The following is a 27,408-nucleotide window of genomic DNA, read 5'->3' as shown; positions in this document are numbered from 1 at the left end:
ATATGTCAGTCAAGTCTAGGTTATTGATTGTGTTATTGAGTTCTATAGTTTCTTTATTCAACTTTTGTTTGGAGGACTTCTCCAATGGTGAGAGAGGTGTGTTGAAGTCACCCATAATTATTGTGTTGTGGTCTATTTGATTCTTGAACTTGAGGAGAGTTTTTTTTTTTTTTTTTTTAATGAACGTCGCAGCACCATTATTTGATGCATAAATATTGATAATTGTTATGTCTTGTTGGTGAATGGTTCCTTTTAACAGTATATAATGTCCTTCCTTATTCCTTCTAATTAACTTAGTCTTGAAGTCGATTTTATTCGATATGAGGATGGCCACCCCTGCTTGCTTCCAAGGACCGTGTGCGTGGTATGATTTTTCCCAACCTTTCACCTTCAGCCTGTGTATGTTTTTTCCAATCAGATGTGTCTCCTGGAGGCAGCATATTGTTGGATTTGTTTTTTTATTCCATGTTACCAGCCTATGTCACTTTATTGGTGAGTTTAAGCCATTATCGTTTAGGGTTACTATAGATATATGGTTTGTACTTCCAGCCATGTTTGATTATTTATCCTTTTTTAAAAAAATTGGTTTGTTTATCCATGATTAGCTTTTTTTCAACCTCTCTCACTTTAGTGAGGTACTTCCCACGGTTGGTTTTGGTTATTGTTTTTCATTTCTTCCTCGTGTAGTGTTTTGCTCAAGATGCTTTGCAATGCTGATTTTCTGGCTGCAAATTCTTTTAACTTTTGTTTATCATGAAAGATTTTTATTTTATTGTCGTACCTGAAGCTTAATTTTGCTGGATACAAAATTCTTGGTTGGCATCCATTGTCTTTTAGTGTTTGAAATACATTGTTCCAGGATCTTCTCGCTTTCAGCGTCTGTGATGAAAAATCCACTATTAACCTTATTGGTTTACTCCTGAATGTAATCTGCCTCCTTTCTCTTGTAGCTTTTAATATTTTCTCTTTGTTCTGTATATTGGATATCTTCATAATAATGTGTCTTGGCGTAGGTCTACTGTGATTTTGTATGCTCGGTGTCCAGTATGCATCTAACATTTGTACATCCATTTCCTTTTTTAATATCTGGAAAGTTTTCTAAAATTATTTCATTCAACAGATTGCTCATTCCCTTGGTTTGGACCTCTATACCTTCTTCTATCCCAATGACTCTTAAGTTTGTTTTTTTTTTTATGTTATCCCATATCTCTTGGATTTTTTCTCGTGGTTTAGTACCAGCCTTTCTGAGTTGGCTAATCTCTTTTCTTTTTTTTTTTTATATCTAACCCAATTGACTTGAAAATTTATTTCCATCTTTCAACATATATACACATTTCTTATAATTTTGTACAATTTAACCTGTCAATAATTTTCCACTGCTATTAGCCATATTCATTTATTGTAAAGGGTCATTGGTATAAGGGAAATCAAGAATTCACATTCTTAGGCAGAAAATGAGAACTGAATAGCAATTTCTTCACTGTAAAGTGAACTGTTATTTAGCATATCCTCATTCTAATATGTGGCTGAACCCTAGCCATAAAGTGCACTCTGGGATTTAAAGGATGTAAGTGTAGCTCAAGTACTTTCATAAAAATCACATCCTTCCTATCATATTATCTTTGAAAACAAACACTTGAAATTATAGTACATGTCACAAAACCTGTTTGAACATTCTATTCCATTTATGGAATGGCTTTAAATATTATGCATGATAAATAAAGTACAGAAGAAAAAAAAAGTTAAATCTCACTTCAAGCAATGAGCAGTCTAACCACATCAGTAAAAATGGTACTCTTTTAGTCATGGCATGACATACACATAAAATTTGAGGCTATTTTACAATTATTCTTTGAATGCTTTCAATCTGAATATAATATGAAGTACACAATGATTTTAGGTTTACTCAGCAAGTTCTTTGGACACTGTTTAAATAAGTGATAAAGCAGCACAACACTGGGACTCAATCTTAAATGATAGTACCCCCCCAAAAAAAAAACCCTGTAAAACTCATTTGTCTAGAATTTGTAAAATTGTTTTTTTCCCAGCATAATTAAATTGTGATTATTTTCTCAAAGTCTTCCAGTTTGTCAACATACTTGCTTTCTTGGCTACATATTGGCCAGAAATTAACAAGAAAAGTCTTATTTCCTTTCACCTGGCAAAGATGTAGAACCGGATTAACCAAACCCTTTTTATCAGCTGGACTGCCCTCTAATGGACTATGTAAGGTATTCAGCTAAGAGGTCAATGCGACTTGGTTTGACAAGGTAATTCAACAGAAAAAATATAAACCTCTTATACCCCTAACTGATGTTTCCTGAATGAGTTAAAAAGAAATAGAAAAACCTATTAGTAAATTAATTTTTACCATGAAAGAAATCAGCAGAGTGCCAATTCTATAAATAAACAATTTCAATCATTTTGAAAACTGGTAATGAAAGTTCATGTAGTTTCAATCTCTTCAATCTTGGAGGCAGATCTGAAACAATGGTAGTAATAGGCAGGAGTAACAGGCATACTGTGATGTCAATCTTTTATGAAGACTTGTGTATTAACACAAATCATATTTTTGTTAGTCTATTCACTCTACAGATGTTTTCTTATGTATAAATGAGTTACAGTAGACACATGCTGAGTAGTTGATATCTGTTAAGTCTCGTCACAGCATAAGAATTTTATGGAGCCGTTTCCTCTGTGAAAACATCATCTTGAGTAGCAAGCTGTTTTTCTCTGTGGCTCATCCCCAGGCCTGAGATTTGCAGTAATGTAGGACCAGTTTACCATCACTGCCAAAACACTCATAGAGGGTTCCGACTTCCTGGTCTGGGGAAGGAGCAAAGGACTGATTCACATAAATAAACAACTGTTCCGAGGCCACAAGTTTAAGGAACTTCTTGATGAAGTCAATGAGTCCTTGGATGGTTCGGGTTCGCTCTACAGCCCACTTCTTTGTTTTCATTATAGGGGTGTCTCCCACAGCCTTCAGTAGGATGTCAATTTTTTCCTTGGTGTCGCCTGAAGGCTCCTCTGTCCCCGGCGAGACTGCAGCAGAGGGGGGCTCTGGAGTTGCTGTTTCTGGGGAGACATCCGTAAGTCCTTCACCGCCAGCAGCAGCAGTTGAAGGGAGTTGCAACACCGACTCAGGCTCCTCCGCCATATTCTGGCTAATCTCTTTTCAAGATGATATATTTTGTCTTCATTGTCTGACGTTCTGGCTTCTACTTGCTCCACTCTGTCAGTGATACTCTCATTTGAGTTTTTAATTTGGTTTATAGTTTCCTTAATTTCTAGGATTACTGTTTGATTTTTTAAAAATAATCTCCATCTCCTGGTAAAGTTGCTTATTTGCTTCTTTTATCTGTTTATGTCATTAATTTTCAATGTGTTCTTTCATTGTTTGAATTTTCTGTCTCATATCCTCTTTAATATTCCATTCCATCTGTCTAAGGTATTCCTTGAGTTCTTCATTTGACCATTTTTTCTGATGCCTCTAGGTTCTCCTGTATATTTAGGCTGTCCTGCACTGTTTGTACTCCTTTTCTTCCTTGCTTTTTCATGCTGCTCATGTTACTTCCAGTTCTGTTTCACTACTGAGTTACTGTTTACTCCTATTAATTTATTTGGTTTTGTGTATCTCCAGAGTCTCTGTTTTGTGATGGGAGACTATGACTAGAGATGATGAGTTTTGTTGCACTTTAATGCAGATTCATTCGTTTCCTAAACTGTGTACGGATTCTGATGGCATATAGTGGTCTGCAGTTAGGTCTTGGGACTTATGTTTAGGTCCAGTGATGTGATGGTATTGAGGTTGGTATATCTTGGCAACATTGGAAGATTGCTCTACTGACAAGGGATATTAACAAGAGAATGGTCTGGAGTATTTGGGGGGTATGTAGGGAATTGGTAGCACTATATATCACGTTGGAACATTTACCTATACACATTTAGTAAATTACACATAAACAGCATTGTGATGCTTGGGAGGAAAGGTATTAGAAGGGGAGGGAAGAAGTTGCTAAAGAGAATGAGAGGTAGAATTCAAGGAAGGGGGAATAAGGAAATTGAAAAGAAATGAAAAGACAAAATAAAAAAATAAAAAATAAAAAATATAAATTTTAAAATAATAATAATAAAGATTTTTAAAAAAATAATATTTAAAAAAATTGGGCTGGGGATGTGGCTCAAGAGGTAGCATGCTCGCCTGGCATGCGTGCGGACTGGGTTCGATCCTCAGCACCACATACAAAGATGTTGTGTCCGCCGAAAACAAAAAATAAATATTAAAAAATTCTCTCTGTCTCTCTCTCTCTCTCTCTCACACACACACACTCTCTCTTTAAAAAAAAAAATTAAAAATGCAGTCTTAGAGTTTGATTAACTTCTCTTCCAGTAGGTGGAGCTGTGCCCACCAGGCCAAGCTTCTCCTCTCAATACACAGGAACAAATCATTGTGAAGCGTCTCCTCCTCCCCCACTGGGCGGCTCTCCAATCCTGCGTGTCTAGGGCCTTTTCTTGTGCTAGTCACTTCCCCACTTTTCCTTCAGCCACGCCCTGCTCACCAGTGATGCTCACCACAATACTGGCTACACACCAGGTCTGCTGCTCCCGGGAGCCCTATTTTCTTGAACAACTGGGCACACTCTCCCTGCTTTCTATTCCCCCAGACCCTAAGGCTGTGGAGCGTGGGGCTGAGAACTGTCAGTGTATTTTGCCTGCCCTCCGGTAGCCACGCCCTCGGGAGCTGGTGCAAGAGACCTCAGTTGTCAGCGCTGATGGGAGTGGTAGCCTGGGGTCCCGCGCCATGGGTCCCATGCCACTCCTGATTCCCTTGGTCTGACTATTGCTCTCACAGGAGAACTGGGAGGGGCCCTTGAGGTTTCCCTGCTGTGTGTTTAGGAAGGGCTAGGTGGTTACACACATGCAGCTGCCAGTTTCAATGAAGTTATCTTCTCCGCTGCATTCTGGTGACGTCAGTTCTCTGCCATGGTGATGTCCCATGCAAATGGTGGCCGTTCCTTCCCTTTGCCGGGCATCCGATGCAACGGGTGGGTCTGGACCTTCTCTCCCAAGGCTTGTCTCAATTGTGTGACCAGTGCCTATGATGGGTCTGGACCTTCTCTCCCAAGGCTTGTCTCAATTGTGTGACCAGTGCCTATGAAGGCTCGGTTAGTATTAATCTCAAAAGGTTCACGGAGGAGCTGATGAGTTGTTTCTCTATTCAGCAGGAGCATTTGTAGTGCTGAGTCACAGCAGTTTGGGTGTGAGACAGGCTTACAGGAGCCTGAATTCAACCGCTCTGGGCTCGGTGTGTGTTCTGAGGGGTGCAGACTGTTCGCTCCAGGTCCACGTCAGCTCAGCATTGCCTAGTGATCCTGAGCAAACAGCATTCAGATGGTTTAAGACTCCCTTTGCCCGTGCAGCTGAAGAGGTCAGAGAATTGATCTCTCCGCATCTGACGCCATGTTCAGATTTTTTAAATTTGATAAGAATACCATTCAAACTTCTGGTTTGATATTAAACACATGCATTATCAAATCATATGTTTATTAATTATTATTTTTTTCTTATCAGTTAGTTTAATCTGGTCTGGAGTAAACCACTTGCAAATTCAATCTGTTCTCTTGATCTACTCATGCAAGATGAACCCAATCTCCAACTAACACATTGTGACAATCCAAGTGAAATATTTCATGTGAGGGGAGTTTATTACATACATGTGCAAAGGTTTCATTCTGAGGAAGGATGACAGCTAATCCTCTGTGTTCTGCCATAAGAGTTGAACAAAATATAGATGTTCATAAGAAAAGCAGTTCAGAAAACACAGCATTGTTTACATAAAACTACTTTGGCACCATGAGCCTCTTATTCCTTTGGTTGTTGAGACTGTCCTAAATTCTGAGCAAAGGGTCAAATTTTTCAATAGGCCTTTCTAAGTATAGGTATTATGAGGAAGGCTAATATTATCTCTCTTCTTCACAGGAAGTAGTACAGCTTTGTTAGAACATATACAAAGAAGTTAGGGATGACCAAGGAGTACATCTTACTCCTTGTTTACCAATGAGAATGGTGTGCTCTGCTGTTGCTTTTCTGAGTAGTTCAGTTCTAGTATTGGGATGCTGGAGTATGACACACTGCACACAGTATAAGTTTTCAGACTCTTTAAGTAATGCTTTACTTCATAAGTCTACAACATTGTTTGTTTTGAAACATATGACCCATTTTTTTACAAAATGCCTGATTGCTTTTTTTTTTCTATTTTTTAAAATTATTGATGTTGATTCTATGAGTATCTGGCCACTCAGCTGGAATAAGTATATAAAAGTCTTTTTCACAAGGTTTATCTTCACCTATTTTTATGACACAGGCTCTGAGATGAAATATAGGTCCTTCTCTACACCTGGATCCAATGCACTCCAACCCCATGGATGATGGGAGCCTGAGGCAAGTGTGCAGAAACATTTGCTATGGTCAAGGTATTTGACTTGAGGATTTACAAATGTAGAACATTTCCAAGATTGTGGGGGGAAATTATGTTAGAACACAGTAACTATACAATTATAGAAGTAATTCAAGTAAACATGGTAAGGACTATAAGGAATGCCAAATGTGGTTAAGGTAAGTAAAAGAAGCAGCAAACAAACTCATTTCCTCTACACTTTTAAAGTAAATGCCTTAAAGGATGAGAAAAAGATATATTTGAGGAATGAGTATGAAAATAAATATAATACACATTAGTTTTTATATTTTAGTTTCTATCAAGAAGAGGTATCAGTCAATAGGATTCTCAACCCTTCTTTACAAATCAGAAAATAATACATTTCTATGTCATTTTCTAAACATATCTAAACAAGGGAAATAGAGGCATAAAGCAGAGAATTATTTTATTGGGAACACAGTGTAAAAGGAGGACAAAGAGAAACACAATTATTTGCACCACCTTGAATCCCAAGAGAACTAGAATCTGGAATTCAGAAAAGGAAGATTCAACATTTTACATTTGCAAATGTGAATAACATGGATGTCTATAGTGAAAAGATTATTACAAGCTTTTAGGAGAAAATTTATTAGAGTGGTAGATAATGGCTAAACAATTAGTATCAGCAAGTGTCTTCCAGGTGCTTTGTCAGCTGTGTTCTATAGCACCTGCAGGTATTAATTGCCTCTTTGAAGAGCATTATTCATCTCTGTCCTCTAAAATTATTCTCATTGTAGAGATGAGAAAACGTGAGTTTCTGAACACTAAATGGCAATTCAGCAGCACACGGAGAACTAACCAGAGACAGAACTGAATAAAATCCCTTGAGGGCCCCTCAAAGGCTGATTTGCTCCTGACACAGGGATGTCAGTCTGGAGAAATATTATTTTCTCTCCATTTTGAAGAGAGTGCATAGAGAAGACATTCCAAGAAAAAAACACAAATGTGTTTTATTCTTTCATGTTAAAGAACTCTTCAGAAATAGAGCTTTCGAGCCAGATTCCTTAGGAGGGTACAGGCTTGGAAATTATAGGGTGCAAAAAACACATCAGAGGTCTGAATGACTCAGTAAAGAAATAAATCTAAAAAGCTTATTAGAAATTAAAAAGAAAAATCAGGTAACTATTTCTAAAAATCAATATGTCATTTAGTTTCTATTGCCACAACATGTCATTAAGTAAACAATAAATTATATATAGCTATTTCTAGGATTTGCCAAATATTACCCCATATAATTTTATTTCAAACTCCAAACCTCAAGAAAGTATAGAGGATATTTAATAAATATGTCATTCAAAAATTTAATTACCATATGACTTTCAGTAAATGTATTCATTTTTCTGCAGCCATAGTGCAGAGAGATATTCTTTATTTATTTTTTCTGTAGTAATTTTTAACACTAAGCCTTAGAATTCCACTCAAAATAACCTTACTAATAATCACACAAGAAACTTATAATACATAATGAAGGAAATAAGAAAGGCATTTAAAAAAATAATTAAAAGTAAAACCTTTTCTTTTTCTTGAAATCAAACTACCCTCATTTCAAATCTATTTTCTCCTATTTTAAACCCCAAATCACAAAAGAAATGAAGACCAGGAGCTTGAAATGCCAGTTTATACAGGATATCTGTAAGTGTTCATCAATCATAAAAATTTCAACATCTTTAGAAATTAGAGAAATCTAAAATGAAAAGCCATCAAAGGCAAAATTAAGTAGTATTGGTGAAAATATAAATTAATGAATACTCATAAACTCAAGAAGAGTTTGTATTATTATCTATTTGTGGAAACTATTCTGCTGTTGAAGATACATGATACTCCGCATCACAGAGACTTACTGTAATTAGAGCATATGTGACCATGATAGCATGTAACACAATTGTACTCATCCAAGCACTTGAAACCCAAGGGGATGGCTCAATACAATGTACATTTTAGAAGAGATAAATAATAATTTGTGGGAAAAATGGTCAGGGCCAGTCACACTTTTGGTCATAGTATATCCAGTTTAAAAAATAGCTTAAAAGACCATGTTCAACTTTTATATAGGTACCATATGCATGTAGTATTTCACATGTGTACATATTTAGAAACAAAATATGTAGAACTTATGAGAAAATAAAATCATCAGAAGCACATAAAAGACTTAATTACACATCCCATGTGTAGATGATAAAACTCATCATTATAAAGGTGAGAATGTTTCCCCAAATTAACTTACAATATATCCCAACAAAAAATATTGTGTACACATATGAATATATCACATTGAAGTTTACTTTTATGTGTATTTTATAAAGCAGTGATTAAAAAATTATAAATAAATTGAGGATAGGGGAAGGTAGGAGGATAGAAAAAGGAGAACTACTCGATACTGAAGAGGAGAAAATTATATTCTGTGCTTCTATGGTTATGTCAAAATAAACCTAAATATTAAATATAACAATAATTCAAGAATAGAAAAATTCAACATGCTTTACTTTAAATGAAATAAGGAACCAAAGCATAAAGTTCTAACATTTGTTGACAGCAAGTCTCTGTAACTTTATCAAAGAAACTTTTCAATTATAAAAACAAAGCAAGTACTTATCATGACCTGACACTCATATATATTGTGAAATTATAATATTAGAATAATCATCAAAGAACCATAATATAAGCTATATCAATACATAAATCAAATGTATGTAAAATTGTATACTAAATTTCAATAGCAAATTTTAGATAAATCAAAACATAACAAGGACAATCTCAGCAACTTAGCTAGAACCTGTCTCAAAATAAATATAAATATACTGAGGATATAGCTCAGTAGTAATGTATCCCTCAGTTCAACTAGCATTATTAATAATAATAATAATAATTATAATTATAATAATAATAAAAACAAGGTAAGGATGAAAGAAAGTGAAAATGAAAATTAGCTTAGCTCAGGAAGATATGATGTCTCTACAGACAACATTTGCTCTCCTGCAGGAAAATGGCCTAAAGATATTTGATTATGAGAATCATTCCACCTATCAATCACCAGCATCTGGGAAGACTTTACCACACAGTATTTTAGGCAGGGGCTTAGGATGTACTTTGAGGATAAGGTAGGTAGCAAAGAGCCTCTGCCACTGACATACTCCCCACGTGGAATGGCCAATATAATTGAGGGCATACTGCCCCAGAGGAGGGCTTAGGCCTGCAGACTCCAGAGACTGCCTAGAGTTCAAATCTTCTAGCTTCTGTTCCCGCCAAAGCCAGTCTCATGGTTCCAAATGTCTTTCTTCCCCAGCCTTCCTTCCCAGGCCACTGCACACTAACCATTTCCTGATGCTCAGGAGTCAGGCCTGATCCCTGGGGATCTTCAGCACCTGCACAGCAGAGCAACCTGGTACTCTGAAGCATGAGACCCAAGTCCAGACAAATGGCAGAAATGGAGGACCCAGGAGAAAAGGAGTGATCAGGAAGCCCACCACTTCCTCCCTGCTGACACTCAGGATTGGATAGTTCTCACTAAGTACTCTTGATTGGACAAGGCTTCAGACCATGCCCTGTGAATCTGAGACCAGTGAGCCTTCTTTCTGAGTGACAGGAAATATTATCCAATCCAGGCATGAATACTGTTAGAATGACAGGTTCTTGGGTGCAGCTATTTTATTTTTCCAAATGTACCCCAGAGCCCAGAGACTCAGACTGCTATTTTAAGGCTAGGTTTCCTTCCAGAAGTGGGATCTAGCCCAACCAGCAGAATATTCTCATTTAAACTTACATATATAAGGTAATTTAAATTTATGGATTATATATGTTTGTATATTATTCAGGCATAAAAAATAATAATGAAAATCATTATAAAATTTTATTTAACTTTTTCTAATCTCTGTTCTTTTTAGGTGACAGATTAAACTTTGAACTGGGAAGCAACTCCCTAAAGCAACAATGCCCAATGAAAACAACACATAAGACACAAGGGAATTTTAAATATTTCCAGTATATACATTAATAGCATAAAAAGAAAGAGTTGAAATTGACATTAATGCTGGGTTGTGTTTAACCCAGCATATCCAGAATACTACCTTTATGTGACTAATATAATGTCATAACCTCATGTTTGAGCCTTTCCATCATATCTGAGTTCACGATTCCCACATTACAATTTGAGAGCTATAGATCACCTGATATCAGGGACTTAAAGGGCCTGGTCCATCTCTTTATATGCCAGAGATGATGGATACCATTCTCTAACAATATTTTTCCTCAGGCCCCAAAAGAAGGAGAAACAATGTCATGAGTGGGAGAAGGAATTTCCAATCAGAAAGTGTCCAAAAACAGATCTTGTTTTCTACTTCACAGTGATCACAGCTTTTCTTTTCTTTTTTTTTTAAACATTGTAGATATTAGACAGCAAAAAAAAAAAAAAAAAAAAAAAAAAAAAAAAGAAAGAAAGAAAGAAATATGGGGTTTGAGGGTGTTAGGGAAACATAGCCTGCAATCTTTTTCGGCCTTGATGCTATAGGTTAAATATGTGAAATGCAAATTTATATGGCAGTTTTGGCTTAGATGTAATGGTCAGGCTGTAATATATGTTTCCTCCTTTGGAAAAACTTTCCACAATGAATAAGCAAGTTGGCTGGGACTCAGAATAAGCTGTGCTTGATTCCAGAGCCAAAACACCTCCACCAAATTACAAGACTCTTGCAACATTTCTTATATTTCTCAGACTTGGGAAGTGACAATTTCTCAGAGAAGCAGAATTTGTGATATATGTATGTATATAAATTCAGTCCTATGAATTACGTAGTAAAACACAAACAGAACATTAGCATATCTCTGTGTCATCTTGCAGCTCACATTTAAGTATTTGGAAAATTCTTGTTCACTTTTTTAGGACAAATGATTCACACATGACGAAGGCAGAAGATAGGAAGTTTACTTCAGATTACCAAGGCATTTTTTTAAAAAAAATTATTTATTATTATTATTCAGAATTTAGCAGTGGAGTCAATTGGTGGAACCCTGGTGATGCTAATTTTGGGGGCAAAAAATGGTGGTGTGTTGATTCAAGTGTCTGGATTATATAGGCAACATTTAGTGTTGGAGGAGAAAACAATTCCTAGGGTTCATTTTATTTGGGTCAACTAACCCATTAGGGGATGTCAGGGGAGTCAAAATTGTGACAAATGCAGTAGAGTGGAGAAATAAAGAATATCCATGCTTTTCTTCCCTTTCAATGCTTTATTCACCCAAATTACTTGATACATTTTCACTCTGTAGATTCTTAACCAAGAAAATGCCAATTCTTAATCCTAGGCAACATAATAAACAATCAATTCACAGCAAACAATTCTAGATTAATTCTAAGCACTGAAAACACACTTAGTCATGACAGGATGACAGTCATTCCCTCTGTATGTTCAAAAGTCTGAATAGCAAAGTCATGGCTTTTTGTCCAGCAGATGCACACTCACTTAGACCACAGTGACCAGGTCCAAAACCAAGGCAAGCCTTTCCTAGTGTGGAGTGGATGACAGGTTGAGGAGAGGGTCATAGGGTGAAGTTGCAGCTCTCACCAGGGTCCAGACAAGGTGGTAGAGTTTGAGACTGGTGAGGATGGCACAGAGGATCAGGAAATAATGACAAGTGATGGGATGTCAGGTCCTCATCAGGCTCTCCAGCTCAAGTGCATCTGAAAAACCAGCCTCTACCCCAGAGCAAAGCCTGTCCAAGGAAGGGGGTGTGACCTTGTACTCTGTGACCCACAGAGCACTCCTAAGCACATACCCACCCTGTTGTTTATCTACAAATAACAAGAGAGATGTATGGATCCAGGTGTCCCTGATTCAGTTAGGCTAGGTGAGGATCCATAGCAAACCTCTAGCAACCACCAATCAGCATGAGACAGGGAAAATACCTGGGATGCCAGATGACCCTCCCAGTAGTTTATGGTGGTTGCTAACATCTTAGGAAACCATGTAGTTCAGCGCAGTTCAGATTGAACCATGTAGTTCAATCAGTTCAAATGAATCCCCCTCTTATACTAACCAATCACACTTATCCAACTTGTTCCCACCAGTGAATGTGCTAATCAATGTTAAGAGTTGTTGTTTGATTTTCCCTCAATGTGTGATGATTTGCAAAGAGACACTATGATGTATGTGAAGTCCCTGCCTTCCCCTAAAGAGTGTATAAAACTGCTGCAAACCCTGGGTTCGGGGCCTCTCAGCATCACCAGTTGCTGTGTGTGTGTGGAGGACCGAACTAGCTCACAATAAACGCCTCTTTGCTGCTTATATCGATCTTGGTCTCTGGTGGTCTTTTGGGGGTCCAAAATTCGAGCATAACACATCCTTGTTTCAGCTGGTTGAATTCCTCTTGGTTCCATTATTTATACTAAATTTGGGGGCTTTTGACCCACTTTCAATCCTTATCAGCTACCACTGAATTTCTCCATGACATCATTTACACTTGGGTCAGAAACATCTGGTCTTCTTCTCACCTTTCCCTCTAATCAGGCAAGGACAGCCTGCCGGGGGCTAAACTCTGTTTATCAGGGTAAGGGGAAGTAACTTGTTTAGAGGCCTTACTGTAGGGCTCTGTGGGTGTGCCTAGTGAGACTACAGGTTTCAAACTGGAGTTTGTAAATGCAGATGTTTAGGTCCAAGCCTTTGCCATCCTCACAGGGGGTGATAGGAATGTGAATAGGGAATTTCCTGGAGTTTCTAGTATTAAGGTTAGGTGAATCCATGTAGTTCAGCACATACACCCCTCTTGGCTTAAACCAATCAGTTCAAATGAATACCCCTTTTGTACTGACCAATCACCCCTACCCAACTTGTTCCCGCCAGTGAATGTGCTGATCATGTTTTAGAGTTATTTGATTTTCCCGAGGTGTGTGATGATTTGCTATGATGTATGTGAAGTCCCTGCCCTCTCCAAAGAATGTATAAAACTGCTGCAAACCCTGGGCTTGGGGCCTCTCAGCATCACCAGTTGCTGTGTGTGTGTGTGGAGGACCGAGCTAGCTTGTAATAAACACCTCTTTGCTCTTTACATTGATCTTGGTTTCTGGTGGTCTTTTGGGGGTCCCGAATTTGAGCATAAGAAGTGCCCATGATGAGAAGGTTATAAGCTTCTGAAAGAAAATTGATAGTGTTTCAGATAATAGTTAAGCATTATCTTCAAGGTGTTTGTCAGATGTGGAAGCACAGCACCTACTTATATGAATATCCCCCATTAAGCCATTATCCAACTGCCAATTTTATAGATGAGAAAAATATAGGCTTCTAGATATCAAATATCTCAGCAGCATGTGTAAGATCAAAGAAATGCCCATGATAGAACTTTATGAAATCTCTGCTAGCATTCTGAAAATTTGGTTTGCTTCTTACTTAGGGGTTGTCTGTCTAGAGAATTATCGTTTCTTCTCTATTTTAAAGAGAGATCCTAGTGAAGACATCACAGTAGTTCCCTTTGACTTGAGAGACTATTATTTATTCTTTTTTCACATTAAGGAAATTTTTAGTAACAAGTCTGTGTCAACCGAGGTTCTTTTTTTTAACTTCATTCATTCATTCATTCATTTATTTTTATTTTTTTAATTGAGTTTTTTTAAAAAAATGAATGACAGCAGAATGCATTACAATTCTTATTACATGTATATAGAACAATTTTTCATATCTCTGGTTGTATATAAAGTATGTTGACACCAATTCGTGTCTTCATGCATGTAGTTTGGATGATGATGTCTATCACATACCACTATCCTTGCTAATCCCCTGCCCCCTCCATTTCCCTCCCACCCCTCTGCCTTTTTTAGAATTCATCTATTCCTACCCCCTCCCTACCCCACTATGAGTCAGCCTTCTCATATCAGAGAAAACATTCTGCATTTGTTCTTTTGGGATTGGCTAATTTCATTTAACATTATCTTCTCCAGTGCCATCCATTTACCTGCAAATGCCATGATTTTATTGTCTTTTAATGCTGAGTAAAATTCCATTGTGTATATATGCCACATTTTTTTTTTTTTATCTATTCATCTACTGAAGGGCATCTAGGTTGGCTCCACAGTTTAACTATTGTGACTTGTGGTGCTATAAACATTGAAGTGGCTGTGTCCCTGTAGTATGCTGTTTTTAAATCCTTTGGGTATAGTTTGAGAAGACGGATAGCTGGGTCAAATGGTGGTTCCATTCCCAAATTTCCAAGGAATCTCCATATTGCTTTCCATATGGACTGCACCAATTTGCAGTCCCAGCAGCAATGTTTGAGTGTACCTTTTTCCCCACATCCTCTCCAACACTTATTGTTGTTTGTCTTCATAATAGCTACCCTTCTGACTGGAGTGAGATGATATCTTAGAGTAGTTTTGATTTACATTTCTCTAATTGCTAGAAATGATAAGCATTTTTCATATATTTGTTGATTGTATAACCTCTTCTGAGAAGTTTCTATCATTTTTATATCAAATACAGTGCTTTCAGTAAAGAATGGCCATTAATATGTTTCTGGTTTAGTTAGAAGAATTCTGTTTTGTTCTTGGTTTTGTTGACTGTGAAATGAAAGAGTGGTTAATACTGTACAGAGTAAAAAGATTGTTTTAAAATTCCAGGCCTTTTAAGTTATGTTTTATATTATGTCATTGAGGTATTTATACCAATATAAATATATTTGATAGCACCAGGTGAAAACATTAATAATTGGAAAATAATTTCCTATGCAATACTAAATACAAAATTTACTTCTTTTTACTGTTAAAAGTCCTTTAGGACAGACAGTTCACGTTACCAATATTTGTTGTATATATTACATCTAGTTTTAATGTTAAGGCTTATATTTGCTTCTGTTTGAAATAGAAAGTATGTTAAATTTTATTTCTTCAAATGGTGAATGTTAAGATTAGACTAGATTTTCTAGCAGAGGTTTGCATGAAACACTTGTGATATGTTAAGGCAGATCTATCTAAGACTGCAGTTTCTTTTTAATATAATTGCTTTGGTTTTTCTAAAATAAGTGAGGTTTTGTATGATAAAACTATATATATATGAAAGTCAGATGCAAATTGAATTTTGAAGTTGAAATATAGAGTCCACAGTCATACTTTATTTGACTCACCTAATGATAATATTTTCCAAAACAAATATTTGACAAACTCTGGTAAACAATGTATGAAAATTTTTTTTAAAACTTAATGATATAAAAAGATAAAAAAAAATGATAAAAAAAGAAACCTGAAAAAAAACAACTTAATGATAAAAACATATCCCATTTTCTAGAGGTGGACAAAATATTTGAAAACAGTTCACAAATAAAGATGTACAAAATACCAGTAAGGAGAAATAAACCAGTCATCAGAGATATTAAAATTAATATCTTAGTAATATACTGTTACACATCTATTAGATTTGCTAAAATTCAAAATGTTAAAAACCTCTCAAATGGGCAGGATTGTGCAGCAACTGGGAATCCCATGTGGAATTTCTGAGAATAAAAAATGGTACCAATACACTGGCATTTTTTAATTTTTGTTTCTGAAATTAAACATAGACACCAAATCTGAGCCCCCAAAATTCCACTCTGAGGTTTTACACAAGAGAAATGAAAACATAGGTCACAAAAGTAGCATTTAGTAATATTTTATTCATAATAACTAACAACTCTAGTTTGGAGTCTATAGATAGGAAAATAAATACACTCTGGCAATTTTACTTATACACTGAGTAGTATTCAGTAAAGTCCTTTAGTGCATTACTGATGAATGTACCATGAATGAATAACCAAACAGGATAACTAAAGTGTATCTTATATAAAAGTGCATAAACCCTGATATGTTTTACCTAAAATTCTAGCACAGGCAAGTCATCAGTTAAGAAAATACTAAAATACTGATTGCTTCTGGAGTGATGGGGTTGAAATTGACTGATATAAAGAATTGGGGGATTTGGATGCTTATCAGTCATGAAGATACAATCATGGGACAGGGTTTCATAAGAAATTATGTTCGACAGGATGTAGTGGTACATGCCTGTAATTCTAGCAGCTTGGGTGAATGAGGAAAAAGGACCACATTTTTGACACCAGACTCAGCAACTTAGGAAAGTTATAAGCAACCTAAAGAAACCCTGTATCAAAATATAGCTAGCTAGCTAGATAGATAGATAGGTAGATAGAATAAAAGAGCTGGGGATGTGGCTTAGTGGTTAAGCATGCCCTTGGGTTCAATCATTAGTACTAAAAATAAATAAATATATTAAATTAAATAAAAATAAAAAAATAATAGAAAAGAAATGACACCCCTCACAGTTTGAAATTGTCCAGAGGATTATTCAAAAAGAAGTTTGAGGGAACTCATGAGGAAGAAGAGAGTCAGAGAAGTTATCTATTGGAATTATTTTTCCAGGTGATATAGCTCTTAGTATGGCAGGGGTTATAGATATCCGAAGGGTAATGGCACCTTGGGATTTAGTAACCACATTTTCTTTTAATTGTACATCAGATGCTAGGTTTCCAAAGTAGGTGAGATGTGAGTGGTTAAATTTTTACTGCTTGGATTTATATTTTTAATATAATTAGTGGTAAATAAATTTGAATCTCCCATTCATGAACTTTTTACCCAATGATTTTATGTCTGTAGTGAATATTTAATCCAGGAGCAAGCACATGGAGACCATTCTTGCTAGTTTAAATAATTAATGACAAGGAGAAAAAGAGAACTTTGGGGATTGATAATAATTATGTATATTTTGATAGGAGTTTAGAGTATACAAATAAATAAATCTGCCAAATCTTGGTAAATGTATACTTTAGATCTGTATATTTGTGGTTTCTTTATGTAAGTTTTTATAGCAAGTGAAGAAAATTGAATTGTAGCTAGTGATAGTCATGTTGTAGTATTTAAGGAATAATGAACTGTTTTTTTGCAGTTCACACTAAAATGTCAAAAATTAAAGAAGTTAATCAATTGAAGACCAGATTCTTGGATGCCTATAAAATGTTAATTTTAGAAGATTTATACTAAAAGATTTATACTAAAAGACAGAGGGCATATGTAGTAGAGTAGGATGCAAAGGAGTTAACCATTCAGATACTTAGAAGTACTGTAAAACAAATTACCTCAGAACACATTGTTTGAAAACCAAACATGTCATGTAATTTATTACAAAACTAATTCAAGTTTTATATTTCAAAATGTTTATGATGAAGTATGAAAAATGACTGTGGGTCAAATTGGCCAGATGATCAATTCATGACACAATGCTGTTGAATTAGAAATATTATAGACTACTTTCTTACCAATTCTAAGGTATAATTTTATAAAAACTTTGTCCGATAATTCTTGATGTGACTAATCGATATGAGGGATTTTTCTGTTATGGGGAAATTCCTTCTGCTATGACAATACATGTGAATTGTTGTCATCATTTGTGTGCTCCAGGAGGGCTCTACTGGATTGCTGGATGGGTAAAACACAAAAGAGGCCTGCAGAGGGTGAAAGGGCATCTCTTTCTCTACAATGATTGTCTTATTGTGGCCAAAATCTAGTAAGTATACTGCATACTATCTTCTATTTATCATTAAATAGAACATAGTATGCAGTAAACTTACTAGATTATATCTCCACTAACAAAGATATCCTTTGTACACAATGCTCACAGTAAAAATGCGTGGCCTCCATCACTAGAGTTAATACGTAAAGTGAGCTATGTTTGTTTGTTTGCTTGTTTTTCCAAAAAATGAATCAAATTTTCATGTAATCAACACATTTTTATTTAGGAGGTCTTTTTTTTTTTTTTTTGTCAAACCCTGAGTAAATATAGGAGATACAGTGAAGAATGTGATGATCTGGTCCCTATTCTTTTAGGTGTTAAATTTTAACATGATATTATATTTTACATGAATGTGGGGAAATTAGATTATTTGACTTTCTTTGGATAAAAGAGGGTAACATGTAAAATAAAAGACAGAGGTTGTTTAGAGATATCCAGGGGGAAAATTATTATTTGTTGCAAGCAATTTACCACTCAGGATCCGAGAAGAAGAATTGTATATCAAATTGTCCCCAAACATAACATTTTATAACTAACCATCTCATGTACTTTCTCTGAGTCAGAATCTAGAAATGTCTAGCTGGGTGGTTCTGGCTCAAATACCAAGAGAAATTTGCAGTCATCTCAAGAATCAACAGGTGGATGTATTCTAAGCTTACAAATAAGGGTGCTGGCAGCCTCAGCTCCTTACTGGCTATTGGTCCAAGACTTTACTTCCTTCCACGTGAGCCTCTGCACACTTCTGCTCATAACTTAGTAGGTCACCTTCTTCAAAGTGAAAGAGCTTTTTGAAGCAATGTACCACCATTTCTGATGTATGCTCTTGGCCAGACAAACCAAACATGGCACAACATAGAAGGATTCACGGAGGATAAAATATCAAGAATCAGGGATCAAAAAAAGCTTGAAACCACAATGGCTATCATAAGAAACTTGGATTTTATTTTACAGTGTTTTCATTGGAAAGTGTTATAATTCATATCTTGAAACATTTACTCAAGTTAGATAATAATATTTACTGAAGTTATTCAATGTTCCTCAAGTTGGAAAGTGGTCAAAAAGAAATATAGAGTTATTATTAATACAAGGTTATTATCATTGTTCCAATAAGAGAACAAGAACTATATCTGGGTACACAATAAATAAATACATATATATCCAAATTATATATTTGGAATGTATTTTAGGAATACCTAATAGGATTCATTTGTTTTCCACAATAAGTACCAAGGCAGATAATATCCAGCCAAAAGAAAAGGGTCTCTTAATTATCTTTTACTCCTCTTTGTTATTGATCAAAAATTAAGAAACAGTATTTTAACAAATGCATTTGCACAATGAGAATTTAGTCAACAGAGAATAGTAAATGCTTTATTTTTATTTATCTATACCCTCACATCTAAATTATGCCATGGCATTAATAAGTCACAGGCAGGGTTACATCCAAATTTGGCAAAACTTTATAATTAACATGAATGGTCTTATTACAAGTAAACTTAGGATCTTATGGTATGTTAGGAATTAGTTTAAACACACTAAACTTTAAAACTATTCAGGGTATTATTTTTCTCATTATGTAAACAATTTATATTCAGAGAAGTTAAGTGACTTCTCCTAAATTACCAATTTTGTAGTCAGTTAAACCCACACTAGTAAATAGGTCCATTTTATTTCAAAGTATACTTGATAAATCAATATGGAGTTTGCTGTCTGCATTGCTGAATTTTTCTAAATTTCTTAGATGTTGTAAACATGCAAGTTTTTTGTTTGTTTACTTGCTTTTTTTAAACTTTTACTTTGGCTTTCTTCATACCCCCTCCCCACTCCCCATTTTTTTTTTTGTACCTGGGATTGAACACAGGGGTGCTTAATCACTAAGCCATATTCCCCAGACATTTTTATATTTTATTTAGAGACATGGTCTCACTAAGTTGCTTAGGGCCTTATTAAGTTGCTCAGGCTGGTTTTGAACTTAAAGTTCTTGTGCACCAGGCCCCCAAGCTGCTGGGATTATAAGCAAAAGTTAAAAATAGTTGTCTTTCACTGATCCTCATATACATCAAGGTGCAATGTATAGGTAATGACTTTACTATACTCTCACATTTGACAAGGTGTTTATTGTAAATGTTTTGTTGTTATATAAGGCATTCATTTTGGACAAAATATGTTCAATGTTCACTCTGGTATGAGTTTTAAAATGTTCAATGAATTGAAAATTTCAACAAGTTTTGGAAATATTATTTAACTTTTTAGGATTTCTGGGCACAATGAATTCTCCAAAAATCAATAGTGTTTAAGAAACGTGTGGCTTTGAAACATTTTTTTATCCCATTTGTATTCTCTCTAACCCGTATGTATCCTCAGGTGCTACGTATTGGTGAATCAATTATGGAGGCATTGTCACATTGTCAATTTTCACATTTCAAAAATTTCTCTCTGCTGTGATGATTGTGGAGAGGATTAAATGTTGACCCATCCTTAAAGAAATGGTACAAAGGTTTTATTTTTAGAGATTCTCTCCAGTGAGTTTTCTTGAATGTCTAGTAATGTGTGATATATAATTAAAAATGTTGCTACATTCTCTACATTTGTAGTCTTCTTTGCAGAATGAATAGCCTAGTAGTGGTGAAAAAGTTTTGATTTCTTATTAAAAGCTTTCCTACATTGTTTCTACTTGTAGGGGTTCTTTTGTGTATAAATTTTGTGGTTAATAAGGTTTGATTTTTCTTTAAAAGCATTATCACTTTATTCATATTTTTAAGTTTTCTCACTACAGTGTCGTCTGCTGTGGTAAATAAAGTTTCATTTATGATTAAAAGCTTACCCACATTATTTACATTTGGAGGGCTACTCTCCAGTGAAAGTTCTGCTGTGGCAAGGAAGGTTTGTTTTTTGACGAAAGGCTTTGCCACATTCTTTACATTTGTAGACTTCTCTCTAGTTTGAGTTCCGTTGTGGCAAATAAGGCCAGATTTTTGATTAAAAGCTTTGCCACACTTTTTACATTTGTAGGGCTTCTCTCCAGTGTGACTTCTATTGTTGCAAATAAGGCCTGCTTTTTGGCTAAAAGCTTTTTCCACATTCTTTACATTTGTAGGGCTTCTCTCAAGTGTGAGTTCTGCTGTGGTGAATAAGGTGTATTTTTTGACTGAAAGCTTTCCCACATTCTTTACATTTGTAGGGCTTCTCTCCAGTGTGAGTTCTGCTGTGGTAAACAAGGTGAATTTTTTGAGTAAAAGATTTGCCACATTCATTACATTTGTAGGGCTTGTCTCCTGTGTGAGTTCTGCTGTGACAAATAAGATTTGATATTTGAATAAAAACTTTGTCACATACTTTGCATTTGTAGGCCTTGTCTTCAGTGTGAGTTCTGTTGTGACAAATAAGACTTGTTTTTTGACTAAAAGTTTTTCCAAATTCTTTATATTTGTAGGCCGTCTCTCTAGTATGAGTTCCGTTGTGGCAAATAAGGCCAGATTTTTGATTAAAAGCTTTGCCACACTCTTTACATTTGTAGAGCTTCTCTCCAGTGTGAGTTCTATTGTGGTAAATAAGGCCTGTTTTTTGACTAAAAGCTTTTCCACATTCCTTACATTTGTAGGGCTTCTCTCCAGTGTGAGTTCTCCTGTGGCGAATAAGGCCTGTTTTTTGACTAAAAGCTTTTCCACATTCTTTACATTTGTAGGGCTTCTCTCCAGTGTGAGTTCTGTTGTGGTGAATAAGGTGTGTTTTTTGAGTAAAAGCTTTGCCACATTCATTACATTTGTAGGGCTTTTCTCCTGTGTGAGTTTTTCTGTGGCAAATAAGGTGTGATATTTGAGTAAAAACTTTGTCACATACTTTGCATTTGTAGGCCTTCTCTTCAGTGTGAGTTCTTTTGTGACGAATAAGGCTTGTTTTTTGACTAAAAGCTTTGCCACACTCTTTACATTTGTAGGCCTTCTCTCTAGTGTGAGTTCCATTGTGGCAAATAAGGCCGGCTGTTTGACTAAAACCTTTTCCACATACTTTACATTTGTAGGGCTTCACTCCAGTATGAGTTCTGTTGTGGCAGATAAGGCCTGCTTTTTTATTAAAAGCTTTTCCACATTCTTTACATTGGTAGGGCTTCTCTCCAGTGTGAGTTCTGTTGTGGCAAATAAGGTGTGTTTTTTGACTAAAAGCTTTTCCACATTCTTTACATTTGTAGGGCTTCTCTCCAGTGTGAGTTCTGTTGTGGCAAATAAGGTGTGTTTTTTGACTAAAAGCTTTTCCACATTCTTTACATTTGTAGGGCTTCTCTCCAGTGTGAGTTCTCCTGTGGCGACTAAGGCCTGTTTTTTGACTAAAAGCTTTTCCACATTCTTTACATTTGTAGGGCTTCTCTCCAGTGTGAGTTCTGTTGTGGCAAATAAGGGCTGATATTTGAGTAAAAACTTTGTCACATACTTTGCATTTGTGAGCCTTCTGTCTAGTGTGAGTTCTGCTGTGGTGAATTAGGTCTATTTTTTGACTAAAAGCTTTGCCACATTCTTCACTTTCTTTGTAGGGATTCTCTCCAGTATGAGTTCTTCTATGGCATATAAGGGTTGATATTTGAGTAAAAGCTTTACCACATACTTTACATTTGTAGGTCTTCTTTTCAGTGTGAATTCTGCTTTGCTTAATAAAGATTGATTTTTCTTTAAAAACTTTATCACATTCTGCCCATTGGTAGGACATCTCTCCAGCATGGGTTCTTCTGTGGTAAATAAGACTATTTTTTTTACTAAAAGCTTTGCCACATTGTTTATGTTTGTAGGGCTTCTCTCCAGTATAAATTCTTTGGAGGTGAATAAGGCCTGATTTTTGATACAATTCCTGATGTTTACTCTCACTTATAGTTTTCCATATTTTCTTTTGTTGTAAATAGTCAAGATAAAAATTTCTATATTTCCCACTTATCACTTTGTGAAATATATATTTTATGCCGTTTTCTGGTGAATATTCTTCGTTGTGATGAGGAGTCATAGCTGAAGTAAACAAAAAATTTTTTAAAAATTACATACTAGACTGGGATAAATATATTTGCATACACAACATGAAGTTAAGGTAAAATAAGTACATCAGGAGTGTAGCAGATTAGTAAATCCAAAGTTATCATTAATCCAGAAATATATCAGTTCAATAAAAATGTATAGACAAAATTACCTTGGGAATATTACCCAAATTTTTGAAGAGACCACAGTATCCAAGAGTAGTACATCACAAAGTAGAGTGATACAATAGAGAGAAGGAAAGTATGTTACTTTTATCATCCACAGACTTTTGTCCTCCATAAGGTAGCATTCTGTATTTAGTAAATATCTACCAGTTACCTTCACTCTCAGTAGAATAAAGAAAATGTAAAACATATATAAACATCTGTGGCTTCTTTAAAGAGTGTCTGAAAACTGGTTTTTATCTACCATGATATAGAGACAGAAAAATAACTGATAGATTTTGGGTGATAATACCATAAATATTCAACAAAGGTAAAGTGGTTATGGACTCTTAAATAGAAATATGAACAAAAATTTTACTAAGAAATATACACATATATGTCTATAAAATTTTCCCTAAAAAACCTATTTAAAAGACTATAAAAACCTTGCATAGCCTATGGCCATAATACTTGGATGAAATCAAAATATGGCAATCAAGAATAATAAATTGATTTTTATAGTTTTAAATTTGTGTGATATGATGATTTCTTTTAATGAAAACACAACTTTATGTATTTACTACATATATTATGGTATCTTATACTATTTATACAAGGTAAAATGACTAAAATGATTCAACACATGCATTATTTTATATAATTATCAGCTTTGTACTTACAAGGTATTGTATTCCTTCTATTGGTATTTATGAAGAACATAATACACTACACTCACCACGTGGTAAACAAAACTCTTGACCCTCTTATGCCCACTAAAATAAAAATATGGAGACTTTGACTAACAATGTCAGCCCTACACAAAACACAGTACCTGGTGAGCAAAACTTTACTCATTAAATTTTTGACTTCCACATGTGAATCCAACTGACTCTGTGCCTGCCATATTTTACTTAATGCAAAGTCCTGCATATATATCTTATAACACTTTAAGAGACAAAATATTTTATATAACTAAATAATAATAGTATATAAGTACAATATTTATACTCATTTAATCATTAATGGGCACATATATTGAGTCCCTGTCTTGAATATTAAGAACAATGATTGCACTAAACACAAAAGCAGAGGTATCTCTTCAATTGGTTCATTTAGTTGTTCATTTAGTGCTGGCATATCTGGATCTTTAGGTCATCCAACTTTAAATTTTTTTATGTGTGGTACTTGGGATTAAGCCCCAAAATTCTATATCACTGACCTACAACATAAGTCTTGGACAAGAGCATTTGTCTTGCATTCTGGCAAAGAATTCTTTGACACTTTGCCCATATCTTGAGACTCTCTTTGAGGATAACTTTAATGTTGATGGACTAATTATCCTGGTGGAGGATATTTCAAGGCAGCACAATATTCAATAGGTGGCCTAGGTGTTTCTGAAAGATTTTAATAAGGTTTATTTGAGAATCAGAAGCAGAAAGCAGAGCAGAAATTTTTTTAAGTTTTGCAATATGGCCATAAAAATATATGTAAAGTGAAGTTTTATTTCTGAAGAGATTAGTGTTGTTTAAAAAAAGGAGGCTAATATCTTGCTCAGAGAACCTAGAAAATGTGCTTTGAGGACATCTCAGCAATCAGCAAGGCCACACCCACTGAAGGACAAAGATTGTAGAAGTGAAAACACCTTTAAGAGACCATGGGATATAATTATACAAGCATGGAATATATCTTACTCTAATTACGACTTCATTCTTCTGGGTCTACATGATAGTGGGATTCACTATATATTTATATGTGTACATTAAAAGATTTTGCCAGGGGGCTGGGGATGTGACTCAAGTGGTAGCGTGCTCCCTGGCAGGCGTGCAGCCCAGGTTCGATCCTCAGCACCACATACAAACAAAGACGTTGTGTCTGCCGAAAACTAAAAAATAAAAATATTAAAATTCTCTCTCTCTAAAAAAAAAATTGCCAGATTCATTCCACTTTCTTTTTCCTAACCCTCCTCCCTTCCCTTAACTTCTCTTTTTCTAATCTACTGAATTTCTATCCCCTACTTATTGCGGATTATATTCCACCTGTCAGCAAATATATTTGACTTTGGTTTTGTGGGACTGTCTTATTTCTCTTAGCATGATGATTTCCACATTCATCCATTTACTGGCAAATATCATAAATTCATCTTAAGAGCCCAGTAATACTCCATTGTGTATATGTGCCACATTTTCTATATCAATCTATGTGTTGTATATGTGTTTCATAGTTTGTGTAAGCTGAAAACATATACTGTAATTTTATGTGGAAATACCTTTAAACATGGGAATTGTTCTAAAAATAAATATACTGACTACTTCGCAAATGAGAAAAAATAAAAATAAAAAAGACCTTTGGAGCACTGTACTGCATAGGGATGCTGAAACGAATCTCAGGATTCATTTCAACATGCTCAGCTGCCCAGGCATTCAAAAGTCCTTTGCAGCTGTGGTACTAGAACACATAGCTACTGCTGCACAAGCTGGAAAACAGACCTTGGCCTCACCGATAGGCTTCATTTTCTGAAGGAATGCAGGATGCTGAAGTTAAAGGACCCTAGAGCTTCCATCAAGATTTCCAAAGAAACCCTTGAAGGTCAGGAAAAATATACCAGGGTGAAAATCTTGCAAGTATGAAAGATGAAAGTGTGAGAAGGGAGGCAGTGCTGCAGTGGAGTTGTTCCAGATTTAGCGTGGCACATGGAATATGTACCAATGAAAACTATGGGCTGCGGACAAAGCCAGCCTAAGGGAGAGGCATGTAAGCTGCAACAAAGTCACAGGGGTGGGGTACCTGAGTCCTTTCGAGAGCACATTTCATTGCCAATATACCCCAGATGCTAGATTTGGTGCTACTAGACCTAATGTTTTCCCCCACTGGATTTAGGTCTTATTTTGATCACATTCCTTTTTTCAATGTCTATATCCCTGTCTTTTGGAGTGGGATTTTGTACACTGTGACATTATATATTGGATGTGTATATTTTGCTTTTGATTTTTAAAAGGCCTCATTGCCAAGAATTCACCTCCAGTCTCCAAGTATGCTTTGAACTTAAACTTTGGGCAATCCTGGAAGTATTCTTACTGTGGGGAATCTTGAAGGTGGGCAAAATGTTTTGCCTTGTTATGATGCAAATTAGCATTAGGAGGGTTAGAAAAGGAGTATTATGGTTTAGATATAGTTTGTGCTCCAAAGAATCCTCTGTTAATACAGAAATACTAAGAGATAAAATTGTTAGATTATAAAAACTATAACCTAATCAGTGCATTAATGCAGTTGATGGTTTGATAATTTGAAAGTACTATTGTACTGGATGGTAACCGTAGATACATGGAGCCTGATTAAAGTAAGCGTGTCACTAGGGGCATACTCTAGGAATCATATATTTTGTTCCTGCCTTTGCCTGCTCACCCTGTGCTTCCTGGCTGTCATTAGGTAAGCAGATTTTCCCCACAATGCACTTCCACCCAGATATTCTGATTCACTCTAGGTCCAGAGAAATAGAGCCAGCCCATTATAGGCTGAAGTTTTGAATCCGTGAGCCCAAAGAAACTTTCATTTCTCTAAATTGTTAATTAGGCTGTAAGCCACAGCATTAAAAAATTAACAAACACAGCAGACTTCATACAGTGCACCTTAGTTCTGACAAAAGTGGCACTTAGCAGTATGGAGCCATCCATCTATGATCTACTCTGCCTGAAACTCAGTATTATTCACTCTTCCAAGTTCATCATTTTTAGAGCAAGACCTAAATTTCTCTCCCAAGGTATTCACAGAGAAACTTTGAAGATAAACTGTTTCACAGCTGGCATAAAGTTTGGCCCATTATTTTTGCCAAGCCCCACACCAAGAACCTGCCTACAGCAAACTTTTTATGAAATCAAGACACGTTTTTGTGGCACAAGTAAAAGTGGCTATTATATCAAAGAAAAAAATTGTGGTAAATGTTCCCAGAAAAAAGTCAGGTAAAAGGGAATTGCCTAGATATATTTGCTCAAGATAAGGACACTGTAAGTGATTGGGGGAAAATATTCTGGAAATATTTCTTAGGACATACCGATAGTTGAAAAAACCAAATTTTTTTTCCTACCTTGGTAGTATTAGTAGGCTTGCATGTATCATATATATAAATTTCCAGAAGGTGTATTTATTGTACTCAGCTACACTGCTTCTCTTCTACTCACCAAAAGGGTTTTCTAATATGATAATTGACATGTTACTTGGAGATTAAAATGTTTACTAGT

At 35.5% G+C, this 27,408-nt stretch overlaps 1 protein-coding gene and 1 pseudogene across 1 annotated transcript in view; both read right to left on the bottom strand.

Annotated features, from left to right (window-relative positions):
- Positions 1 to 1,531: 1,531 nt before the first annotated feature.
- LOC143408237 (ubiquitin-like protein ATG12 pseudogene) lies at positions 1,532 to 3,160 on the bottom strand (annotated as a pseudogene).
- Positions 3,161 to 16,085: 12,925 nt separating this feature from the next.
- Positions 16,086 to 27,408, bottom strand: part of LOC143641540 (uncharacterized) — a 107,977-nt gene continuing 96,654 nt past the window's right edge. Inside the window, exon 2 of the mRNA XM_077109083.1 lies at positions 16,086 to 23,003. Within this exon, the coding sequence (XP_076965198.1) occupies positions 21,118 to 23,001 (1,884 nt within the window). The 5' untranslated portion in view covers positions 23,002 to 23,003 and the 3' untranslated portion in view covers positions 16,086 to 21,117. The remainder of the gene's footprint in view (positions 23,004 to 27,408) is intronic.

Source organism: Callospermophilus lateralis, chromosome 1 (assembly GCF_048772815.1).
Source record: "Callospermophilus lateralis isolate mCalLat2 chromosome 1, mCalLat2.hap1, whole genome shotgun sequence".
In the NCBI taxonomy this organism is placed as follows: Eukaryota; Metazoa; Chordata; class Mammalia; order Rodentia; family Sciuridae; genus Callospermophilus; species Callospermophilus lateralis.
This window is presented reverse-complemented; position numbering and strand designations above follow the sequence as displayed.